The sequence below is a fragment of the Macaca fascicularis genome, chromosome 6 (assembly GCF_037993035.2).
Source record: "Macaca fascicularis isolate 582-1 chromosome 6, T2T-MFA8v1.1".
Taxonomy (NCBI): Eukaryota; Metazoa; Chordata; class Mammalia; order Primates; family Cercopithecidae; genus Macaca; species Macaca fascicularis.
This window is the reverse complement of record NC_088380.1, coordinates 36,224,393-36,236,494: the sequence shown is the minus strand read 5'-3', so window position 1 is coordinate 36,236,494 and position 12,102 is coordinate 36,224,393. Positions and strand designations below refer to the sequence as shown.

General features: G+C 41.0%; 1 protein-coding gene across 1 annotated transcript in view; it reads left to right on the top strand.

Moving 5' to 3' along the window:
• UGT3A1 (UDP glycosyltransferase family 3 member A1) overlaps nt 1-12,102 on the top strand; it is a 42,917-nt gene that overhangs the window by 28,408 nt on the left and 2,407 nt on the right. The window contains exons 4-6 of the mRNA XM_005556719.5: nt 1,847-2,378; nt 10,250-10,481; nt 11,810-12,029. Of these exons, the coding sequence (XP_005556776.3) occupies nt 1,847-2,378; nt 10,250-10,481; nt 11,810-12,029 (984 nt within the window). The remainder of the gene's footprint in view (nt 1-1,846; nt 2,379-10,249; nt 10,482-11,809; nt 12,030-12,102) is intronic.

Below are 12,102 nucleotides of genomic sequence, written 5' to 3'. Positions count from 1 at the left end.
AATTGAGTCTATATTGTCCTTCTTCTACCATAAAGATTCTATAGAAAGCAGGAGATTGCTCCTCTGAGCCTTCCTTACAACACTTCATGTATAATCTTTGTATGCATTCTCCCCAATAAAGAAGCTAGGATCTTCAACTCTTTTGTTTGTCAAGAAAAAAGAAACACCTATTCTCACTTATTTTCCCTCCTTTGTCCTTTCATAAATTCACCAGTGGAGAAAACTCTTATGAATATTGATTTTTCACACCTTGAACCTTCACCTTTTAAACTCCTTAAAGATAATCAAATACCTGGATCGTACACAATGAGAGATGAGCCTGAGACTTTTTGACCTCACCTGGAATACAAGGAATCTCCTTCATCTGCCACATAAAAGAGGAGAAACACAAATCCATGCCATTCTTAGTTAATTATAGTGGCTTCATCCTCTTTGCTTTCCTTGAAAATTCTACTCAGTAGTCAAGGTAGTGCTCAAATCTAATTATTCCATAAAGCTTGCTTCCTCACTCAAGCTGGAAGACCACATGCTCTCCTCCATAGATCTGGTATATAGCACTCATTTGATACTTAGTCTATGGCATCTTGTGTTGTTATACATTTTTAAAGTGTATGTCTTGTCTCTTTTCTTCCAGCTTGATTTCTTTGAAGACAGGTTCCAGATACATGTTAAATATTGACTAAGTTACTGGGATCAGTGCCTTCCTGTGATTTTTTCAATTTATTTACTTGAAATATGATTAATGTTATACTTTTGAGAAGTTTATACTGTATACATTGAATTTATCCACAATATTTAAAAATCATTCTTTATGTAAAATCTTTTTAAAAAATGAAATAGTGGATAATTTCAGAGAATCATCATTGTTGTAATTTAAAGTTGATTCTTAAGAACAGGCAGAGATCTGCATGTCACTCATGAGTTCTAAACCTGTAGGCCTTCTTTATGTGAAGTGACAGGCTTGCTGGGCTATTGCTTCTTCCTTTCTTTATGTGATTAGGAGGTCTGTGGTCTCCAGAGCACCTGTACCTATTACCACTGCTCAGGAACTTCTTCATCTATTCTTCTGGATTCTATACAAACAGGATCATTTTCTATGCAAGCAATGATGGGAAGACATTGAAGGGCAGTAGCTTCTGGAATAGTGACATAGGCAAGAGTCTTAACTAGGTGTCAGTAAAACTTTAGCATTATTTTATATGAATGTTCCAGCCAGCATGAAGTGAAAAGACTGATAATAAACTTCAAACCAGGCTTTCATTTTTATTTGTTTTTTACTACTTAACTCCTAGGCTAGGAAGACGAATCTCATTTCAGCTGAGATTTTGGATTCTAATATTGTGATCAAAAAGTTCACTGCACGAGACAATCTGTCAAATGCAAGATACACAGCATTTTTTAAAAAGACTACGTCATCAATAGTTAAGGAGCCTGTCAAATTACTTACATAGATTTCTGGAGAAAAGATAGTCACTCACAAAAGTCAGTATATAAATGAGGGTTAACAGAGCATCACAGGATTTATAAAGGAGACATAGAACTCTGAGACCTGCTATAGTCAGAGTTGGCTCCCAGAGTAGAAGGACATTGAATTGGCATTGATGGTGGGTGGGAATTGGGTCAGGGGAGGAAATAGGATGGGAGCAAGAGGGGACATTTTACAGAGCAGAAGTATCTGGACCAGAGTGACCAGAGCTGAGAGTATTTGTTGAAACATTGTAGAATGGGTGGATGGATACTGGTTATATTCTTACATACCTGAAATATTTTTTTGAGTCCAACATTCTCCCAAATACTGTAAAATTATACTTTCCCAAATATTTACTATTTATTTTCTTTATTACAGAGACGAATTTGAAGGCCTTCTAAAGTTAATGGAAATATTTGGGATTCAATGTAGTTATTTGCTAAGCAGAAAGGATATAATGGATTCCTTAAAGAATGAGAACTTTGATCTGGTATTTGTTGAAGCATTTGATTTCTGTTCTTTCCTGATTGCTGAGAAGCTTGTGAAACCATTTGTGGCCATTCTTCCCACCAGATTCGGCTCTTTGGAATTTGGGCTACCAAGCCCCTTGTCTTATGTTCCAGTATTCCATTCCTTGTTGACTGATCACATGGACTTCTGGGGCCGAGTGAAGAATTTTCTGATGTTCTTTAGTTTCTCCAGAAGCCAATGGGACTTGCTGTCTACATTTGACAACACCATCAAGGAGCATTTCCCAGAAGGCTCTAGGCCAGTTTTGTCTCATCTTCTACTGAAAGCAGAGTTGTGGTTTGTTAACTCTGATTTTGCCTTTGATTTTGCCCGGCCCCTGCTTCCCAACACTGTTTATGTCGGAGGCTTGATGGAAAAACCTATTAAACCAGTACCACAAGTAAGTAAACCCTCAGCATTCAGTTTGGGATTCACATAGAGTCCTTGGGTGCATAGTTGGTGGCTGCCACCTGCCAGTGGATTCCTGAAGTTGAAGTAGGGATTGGCAAGGGAGGCACCTAGCGTATGTTCTTAAAGGAAGTGCTGACTTTCAGAGTTTGGCAAGTACAGTGTCAGGTCTTGCAGGATCCTGAGATAGAAGATTTCCTTAAATTGGCTCTTCTCTTGCCATGCGCTGGACTTAGAATCAGTGAGATGAACCCTTCAATTAAAGTTGCCATTTTAATTTTTATTTTGTGTGATTATGTGTAAAATAAATATGTAGTTAGTGCCGATTACATGCAATAATTGTTAAGGAGATGAGCTACTCACAGTGAAACAGACAACACTGTGGATTCGGAGTAAGCAGGGTGGGACTGCATGGGACTGACAGCAAGAACTGACAGTGGTATCTCCAGTGTTCCCTGCCTGTAGAGCCCTGGCTCCTGGCTCCACCTAGACTTTCTGACTTGATTTGTCTGGAGTGGGCCCCTGCTATTGTAATTTGTAAATGCTGCCGGGTGATTCAAATGCACAGTGCAGACTCAGAACCACTGCTATAGAAGGTTTTCAAAGGGAGGAGAACTCAAATGAGTTGGCTGCCTGTTGCCTCTGAGCACTGGGTTCCCATTTTACAGAAATCATCATATTTAGTATCTTGCCCTCTATAAGGAGGTGTGGTCATCTTCATTTTTATTAATGGAGGAGGACAGAAGCACAGGTGATGTAGGTGACCTTCCCACCACTGTGTAGTGCAGAGGCCCCCAAGACCCTGGATTGGGCCTGGACTTTCCAGGTACCAAAGTGACTATTCTTCCTCTCCTGATCTTACATTGAGTAAGCAGGAGGAGTTGGGGAATGATCTATGGATGAGATGGGCTTTGCATTAGTGGTAGGTGTATTTAGGAATGGAGCTGGGAGGGAAAGCACCCCAGGTCAGAGAGCAGGGGACCTAACGTGTGGAGGTGCAAGTGAGATGGCCATAACACTGGGTTCTCTGGGTGACGCTGGCTAGATTAGTGTAGTAGAAGATTTGTTTGCATTAATAAAACCATGGGGATTTAGCCGAGGTCTTAGCTACTGGGAGGGTGGGTCAGGTCTTGGCATTGGGGCAGCTGTGGAAATTGTTAAGAAGAGAATAAAGGGAGTTGAGATTATGAGATAACAGATGCTTATTTTCAAATATTTTTTCTCTTTTTGATTATTTTAATTGCAGTCAAATATATATAATATAAAATATACCACTTTAACCATTTTTAAGGGTATGCTTCAGTGGCATTGAGTACACTTATATTGTTGTGTAACTATCATTACCATCTGTCTCCAGAACTTTTTTTTTATCTTCCAAAATTGAAACTTCCTGTGGATTAAACAATATGTTAAATAGAATGAGCATTTGACTCAGCCGTCAAAGATGCGATTCAGAATAAAGTGGTTTCCATTTTTTCTTAGAGGTGCCATACCCACCCCACATTCCGACAACTACAGGCATGAGCAGTGCACAGCACCTCCCCTCTTATCCCCTACCTTCCCACCTCGGTACCTGGCTGTGTCCACAGCATGAACAAGCCATTCCCAACAGCTACAAGGGGTGGGAAAAAAGTGAGGCTGCCATTGTGGCCCCATGAACCAGCTGGCCAGCGCCTCCCAGTGGGACTTTTTCTCCCCTGGCCAAGGAGTTCAGCCTGGCCTGAACTGGGGGAAGGCTATAGTGATTAAAGGAACCTATTTGCACAGAGCAAGAGGTTCTTTCCCCAGGACCTCCCCCTTTTGCCCCTTAAGCTGTGTTTTTCTTTCTTTTATTTTTTTCGTTTTCTAAGCGAGAGGGTTCCTTTTCCCAGCACGCTGCTCCTGATAGAGAAAATAATGGAGGAGCGACCCCTGCTGGCTGATAACTGCAAATTCGGCAGGGCCCATTTGAGACAATCTGAACAGACACATGCAACCCCTGAAATCTGTTTTTGTCCCAAACTCAATTCCAGGTTTCAGGCTGAGGCCCTAGAAAGGAAAACCTGATTTGAGGGATCAAAAGTCAGGCAACAGGCACAATGTAAATGGGCAGGACCAATTCCTGCTGACTAAACCCCCACTTCATGGAGGGAGGCTATTCTCCATGGCATAAATGAGGCCCAGGGAACTCAAAGGTTTTCAACAGCAGGGGAAATAGAGGCATAGGTGAGGGGAGATAATTCCTAATCTCTAGTCCCACCCTGCTTCATGGGTGCAGACCACAATGGCACCTGTGGGTGGCATCCATGAGGTTGCCAGGACTCAGGGACAACAGATGGAAGAGAAAGTCCCTTGCTTTCTCTCTCCCTCACACCCTGAGTTTTCTTTGAAAGAAGGAAGGGAAATGAGGGACACCTCTATTTCCCTGTCTTTCAGAATGGACAACCAGCTCTCTTCACCACCCCCAGCTTATTCTCCTCTGGAGTGTATCTTGAACCACTGAGACTGCTTTGACCCTCAGAATCTGGAGGAAAAACACCTCATAGCCCTCAAAACAAAGGTTTGGCCAAATTATGAAGGACTGGCTTGGTTTCAGGAAGGAACCATTCATTTTGATACCATCTAGCAGCTGGACCTTTTCTGTAGATGTGAGGACAAATAGTCTGAGGCCCCATATGTGCAGGTTTTCTATACCTTGCAGGGAAATCTAGACCCTTGCTGACAGTGTAGGATTGATCCAGCCCTCCTGCTTGTCATTTCAGGAGAGGCTGCAAAGGGCAATTCCAGGGAACTAAAGAAACAAATCCCAGAGGCACTCCCAACAGGGGAGTCAGCTCCCTCCAGCTCTGCTCCTCTGGGTCCACCTCAACCTCCCTGTCCAGCTTCAATCTCTCGCTTGCCTAATCCTAGAAATTCTCACCCTAGACAAGCCCCAGTCTCACTCCTGCCCTTCCAATAGATGCCTGGTGAATTTGGCCCCAGTAAGGTCCAGGTCCCCTTCCCCCTACAGGACTTAAAGTAAATTAAGGGGGATTTTGGTAAGTTTTCGCATGACCCTGACAGATATATAGAGGCTTTCCAGAATTTAACCCAAGTATTTGAACTCTCTTGGAGAGATGTTGTGTTACTTTTGAATCAGATCCTGATGGAACACTGAGAAGCAGTCTGCTCTGCAAGTAGCTGAGAGATTTGGGGATGAACTTTGTTTCACATATAGTATCAGGAAAGGGGGCAAACTTTATCCAACTGGAAGAGACGCAGTACCAGTAAATGACCCTGGATGGGATCCCAGTGATGAGATGGGAGACTGGAAGAGAAGACACTTTCAGGTGTGCATCATGGAGGGATTAGGTGGGACTAGGACCAAGCCTCTTGATTATAGCAAGCTATCTATGATAGAACAAGGATTTAATGAAAATCCCACTGCCTTCTTGGAGAGGCTAAGAGGGGCCTTGGTAAAGCACACCTCTCTCTCTTCTGGTTCAGTCAAGTGACAACTAATTCTGAAGAATAAATTTATTACTCAGGCAGCCCCTGATATGAGGAGGAAGTTGCAGAAATGGGCCTGGGACTAGATAGTACTTTAGAGGACTAACTGAAAGTGGCCACCTTGGCCTTTTACAATAGAGATGGGGGGACACAAGAAAGAGGCAAAAGCCTTAATGGCCGTGCAAGCCCAGAAAGCCCAGAATTCCCAGGGTACACTTGTTAACTGCTACAGATGTGGCAAGAACAGTTATTTCTCTTCTAAAGTTGAACTGCTTCTATACAAGGTTTAATTTCTTCCACCAGGGTGAAACAGCTCAAAGCACAATGTTATCAATATTTTGACTTGTTATTTCTGTGATCTTTGGCACTAGATTATTTTCTTGTATAATACACATGTTTAACTCATGCATACTTAACCTTATAAAACTTGGTGTTTCATCTCACCTAGAGGCCATCAAACTGCAAATGGTCAGGCAACCGGAGCCTCAGGGACAATGGCTCCCTTTTGCAAGGACTCTTAGATAAACCTCTGGGAGGAATCTGACTGCTGTTTTCTCCAAAACAATGCCCCCTGTCAGCAAAAATTAGCTAAGATTGGCCATCATTCATATTCTAATGGCAGTTAGATGTGCCTCTTCAGAGAGGGGAGTTGATACTGCTAGGAGACAGGGAAATACTGGGTAGAAGAGGGCAGTTCCTTGGCAAAGGTTCCACCTTCAAGCCTGGAAACCTCTGGCCCTAACTGAGAACATGCATTCCTGTTTTCACACAAAAAAGTTGCCTTTTGGCTCTCCACATGCCCCTGTCCTGTACCCATATAAACCTCAGACCTCAGGTTCCAGAAGCAGATGAAAAGTAGATGAACAGGAGAGCAGAAGAATGGCATAATGGTGTGGCAGAGAGAAAAGGAGAATCTGAACACCAAGAGGAGTTCAGCTGGGGGTGATTGGAGAGGAAATTGGCCACTGGACGGCTGAACTCCAGGAAGACCATCTTCCCATTCCATCTCCTTTCCAGCTCCCCATCCATCCCACCTTCACCACTCAATAAAACCCCCACATTCACTACCCTCAAGTCCATGTGTGACCTGGTTCTTCCTGGATGCCTGAGAAGAACCTGGATACCAAGAGAGTATTGAGCTGGTTAACACTTAAGCTGTCTGAGGATAGCAAAGCTAAAAGAGTGCACTGTAACACACACCATGCTCACTTGGGCTTTAGGAGTTGCAGGCACCCACCCTTATGCACCGCTGTGGGGCTGGAGCCCCAAAGCACTCACCCAGGCTCCTGCACCTGCCCATCTGCCTGCTCCCCCTACCATAAGGAGTTTGAGCAGCAGCGGAGGCTGCGGCCAAACTGACAAGCTACACCCTTGTCACATATCCTGCGAGGGAACTTTCCCATTTCGCTGTCATCAAAATTTATTTGACCATAATGCAAAAGTCTATTTCTGGGCTCTCCCTTCTATTCCACTGGTCCCTGTGTCTATCTTTATGGCAGTACTACACTACTCGGATTACTGTAACTTTGTAATATGTTTTGAAATCAGCAAGTGTGAGAACTCCTTCTCTGCTCTTTTTCAATGTTGTTTTGACTATTCAGGGTTCTTGATAGTTCTTATACATTTTAGAATGATTTTTCTGTTGCAAAAGAAGTTATTGGGATTTTGATAGGATTTGTATAGAATATGTACATCCCTTTGGATTGTACATATTTGACATCTTAATAAGTGTCCCAATTCATGAAGCCAGAATGCCTTTCCATTTTTTGTGTATGTCTTTAATTTCTTTCAGCAAAATTTTGATGTTTTCAATGTACAATCTTTCACCTCCTTGGTTAAGTTTATTTCATTCTTTCTGATGTTATTGTTGATGAAATTGCTTTCCTAATTTCTTTTTTGAATTGTTCATTGTTAATGTATAGAAATGCAGCTGACTTTAGAGACTTGATTTTTTTCCCTTCCATTTTGCTGAATTTGTTTATTAGTTCTAACAGATTTTTAATTTTTAGTATGTGTGTATATTATGTTTAAGGTTTTCAATATATAGAATCATGTTATCTGCCATTATTTCTTCAAATAGCCTTTCTTTCCCTTTCATTTTCTCTCATAGTGCATATATTGATCCACATGATGATGTCCTATTGTCCCTTACATTTTGTTCATTCTTTTTTCTTTTTCTTTCTCAGAGTTGACAATTTCAAATAATTTGTTTTCAAGTTCACTGATTATTTATTTTGCCCGTTTGAGTTACCTATTGAAACTCTCCAGAAAAAAATTCAATTTGATTATTTCATATTTCAGCTCCAAAAATTTCCCCTTTTTAAATTTCTCTTTGTTGATATTCTAAATGTGTTTAAATATTGATTTTCTTCTTTACTTTAGTTTCTTCCATGTTTTCCATGAGCTCCTTGGGCATATTTAAGACAGTTTCTTTAAAAGTATTTGTGTAGTAAGTCCAATGCCTGTGTTTCTTCAGGGAGGGTTTCTGGAAATGTATTTTGTTTTTAAAAATTATGCGTTTTGACTATTTCTTTGCATGCCTTGTGATCTTTTGTTGAAAATTAGACATTTGAACAATTAGTTACTTCTGTCAGTCTTTGCAGTCTGACATGGAAGAGCATGTTTTGAGTGTTTTTATCAAGATTAAGGTCTTCTCAGGTGTTTTTTTGGTTATGTGTCTCATCTGGACCTTTGTGTGTGTTTTTCTTCCCCCAGTTCCCTCTGTATGCTCAACTGTTTTTGAATGCCTTACTTTCCCAATGAACCTCGCCCAGACTCTTCTTGGACTTTAGATGTTCTATTATATTCTTCTGCCCATAACCTCTTGACCCAAACCTTCATAGGTCTGCAGTATCCCTGAAGCTTTCATACGTCTTGGTACCTACCACTGCTTTCTATGGCTTCTGTCAGCTTGAAATCTGAGCTATGTCACCATTCCCAATGTGAGCTCTGAATCAGGTGAGACAAACCAGTCACTAAGTAGCCAACAGACAGGTTAGAATGTTGTAAATAGTTTCTATTCTGTTCCTTCCAGCTGAGGGAGGGAATGCACAATTGAGCTTTTGCTTCTGGACTGTGGTCTGCCACTCCAGGACAAAGGTAAATAAAATGGATTAGAAATTTATACTGTTTGAAAGTGGCTTTTTCTTGATTGGGCATTCAGTTGCTTGCTATGTATGTTTGACTGGTTTTCAAAACTCTATGGAGTTATTTGTGTCAGTCTCCAGTTGATTTTCAAATGTTTCCCTGAAAGAACAAGGGCATGCGGCTTCTGATTAACATTATTGCTCTGCTTCTTTTGATTTTATATTATGATTTTATAATTACAAGAACAACAAAGCTGTTTCCAGTTTGTTAATTGAAATGGTAGTTCAGGCAGTGTTATGCTGGATGGAATCAAGTTATCCCACAGAATGACCCAGTAGAATGAAGCGCTCAGAACTAGAGACAGTCACAAAAATGCTGAGAGAGGAAGAGTCTGAAGAAATGTTTGGAAGTAATAAATGATGAAACAGTGCTAAAGCTAAGTTTTAGGGCATTAGATCATAATCTTTCTTAAGAATTACCTGAGGACCAAAATAGGCTGGGTAGCTATGCAAATATCAGACAAAATAGAGTGTATGTCAAAAATATTTACAAGAGACAAAGACATTACATAATATAAAATTTTATGTTTGCAATAACATAATTATAAGTATTATTTAAAAATATATGAAATATCATCAACAATATATAAGAGCTATAAATATATATGCACCACACAACAGAGCACCAAAATATGTGAAACAATAATTGATGGAATTGAGGAAGAAATAGACATTACTACAGCAATAGCTTGGGACTTCAATACCCCATTTTTAGTAATGGAAAGATTATCTACACAAATGATCAATAAATAAATAGTTATCTTGAACACCATCATAAACCAACTGGACCTCATAAAAATTTAGAGAACACCCCACCCAACAACAGCAGACTACACCTTCTCAAATGCACACAGAATATTCCCAAGATAGTCCATATGTTAGGCTACAATATAAATCTCAATACATTTCAGAAGATTGAACTCATCAAAGCATTTTCTGTGATCACAATAGGATGAGCTAGACATCAATAACAGGAAAAAAAACTTTAAAAAATCAGAAATTTATAATTTATATGCAAAAAAGTGTCCTCAGGTATCAGAAAAATGACTTCTAGGTCATCCAGACAGAATATGAGCACAGTGCAGAGGACACTGAGCTCTGCCAGGAGCCATAATAATAGCTTCAGGAGAGTGAAGACAAGGCACTGATGGGAGGGTGTGTTTAGTAAATAGACTGGGTTTCATTTCATGGCCACTTAGGCTTTCTCAAACAATTTTGTCACCTCCTTTCTTTTGTCATCTCTCTCTAGGACTTGGAGAACTTCATTGCCAACTTTGGGGATGCTGGGTTTGTCCTTGTGGCCTTTGGCTCTACATTGAACACCCAGCAGTCCCAGGAAGTCCTCAAGAAGATGCACAGTGCCTTTTCCCACCTCCCTCAAGGAGTGATATGGAAATGTCAGAGTTCTCATTGGCCCAAAGATGTTCGTTTAGCCACAAATGTGAAAATCGTGGACTGGCTTCCTCAGAGTGACCTCCTGGGTAAGGACTGCTGAGATCTGCTCTTCTCTTTCCATTGACCTGTCTTTGGGGCTCATTGGTGTTCTGACCTCTAGCTGGGCATTTGTACCAGCCTAGGAAGTAGCTAGTCATAGGTAAAGGTAACGCTCAGAGGGCAGGAAAAGAACAGCTAGCTGGAATTCTTTGGGAATCAGGCTGTACTTCAAAAGTGGTGAAAACAGTCATTTTCTCTTTTTCTTTCTAACCCGAGAGAGGCCTGAAGTTTCCAACCAGAGGTGATATGTGGTCATGTTCCCTTGACCCTACTACATTTGACACTGAAGAGTCACCCCAACACAATCTAAGACAATATGTAAACTCCAAGAGCACATATCTGGGGGTATTTTGCCCCTGTTCTGTGGCCTCCTGACCACCTGTTTAGCAATGAATGTGCCATTACACAAACGCACGTGTATCTATATAAATACATCTTCTTTATCTACTAAGGAAGTGAAGGATTCATACACTCACAACATTGATTCCAACATTGTTTGAAGGATGTGCCACGATATTAGTGCCAAGGTGAGTAATCACATAGTCAAGTATTGAGTCATTTGGTAACAGAGTTCCTTACACTTCAATAGGTTTTATTGTCCTTGTGATAGTTTTTGGAGATTTCTCACTGACATCCTCAGTGACTGGATCAGAGGTTCATAACTAAGTTTATGGCTCAAAGTCAGCTTGGTAATTTAAGGTACAGATTTCTGTATATTTAATTTATAAGACATGGGGCAAGGAAAAATATTTTCATTTTCAAAGGAACACAAGTAGAATAGAATCCATGTTTCTGTTGAGAAACACAGATTTAACTCTACATTATCAAAAGTCACTAGCTTGCTCTAAATAAGGGTGGGGCAGGCAGACAGGAACTAGAAATACGGAAGTAGAAGTGTATGGTTTATTATTCCTTACTTTCACAGCACTCTTCAAATGGAGAAAATAGCACGTACAGTGTAGGTACTATGAAGGAACAGAGAGCAGGAAGTACAGGGAGAGACGAGGTGAAGAGAGAAGGATGGCTGCGTGGATGGAGAAATATGCCTTGTTTATCATTCTTCTCTGCAGCTTTCCCTGCATTCAGAGCCTTAGATGGGTTGGGGCTGAGGTGAGGAATCGCTACAGAAAGGGAGGCTGGAATCTTGTTTCCTGGAATGTGCACACTTAAGTGCACATTTCCCAAGCGAAATGAATGAATTCATTTTCTCAGCAGACCTTGATTTCATTGGTGTTTCCTCTGACTTTTCTGCTTTACCTGGTGTTCCAAAATTTTTCATCCTGAAGTGTTCCACTCTCTTTCTTATTTGCCACAGCTCACCCCAGCATCCGTCTTTTTGTCACTCATGGCGGGCAGAACAGCGTAATGGAGGCCATCTGGCACGGTGTGCCCATGGTGGGATTGCCAGTCAATGGAGACCAGCATGGAAACATGGTCCGAGTAGTAGCCAAAAATTATGGTGTCTCTATCCAGTTGAATCAGGTCACAGCTGACACACTGACACTTATGTTGAAACAAGTCATAGAAGACAAGAGGTATGTGGCTCTCTGAGCATGTGGTCACTAAGGCTGAATGAAGATAGAAAACACAAAGGATACTCTGTATTTT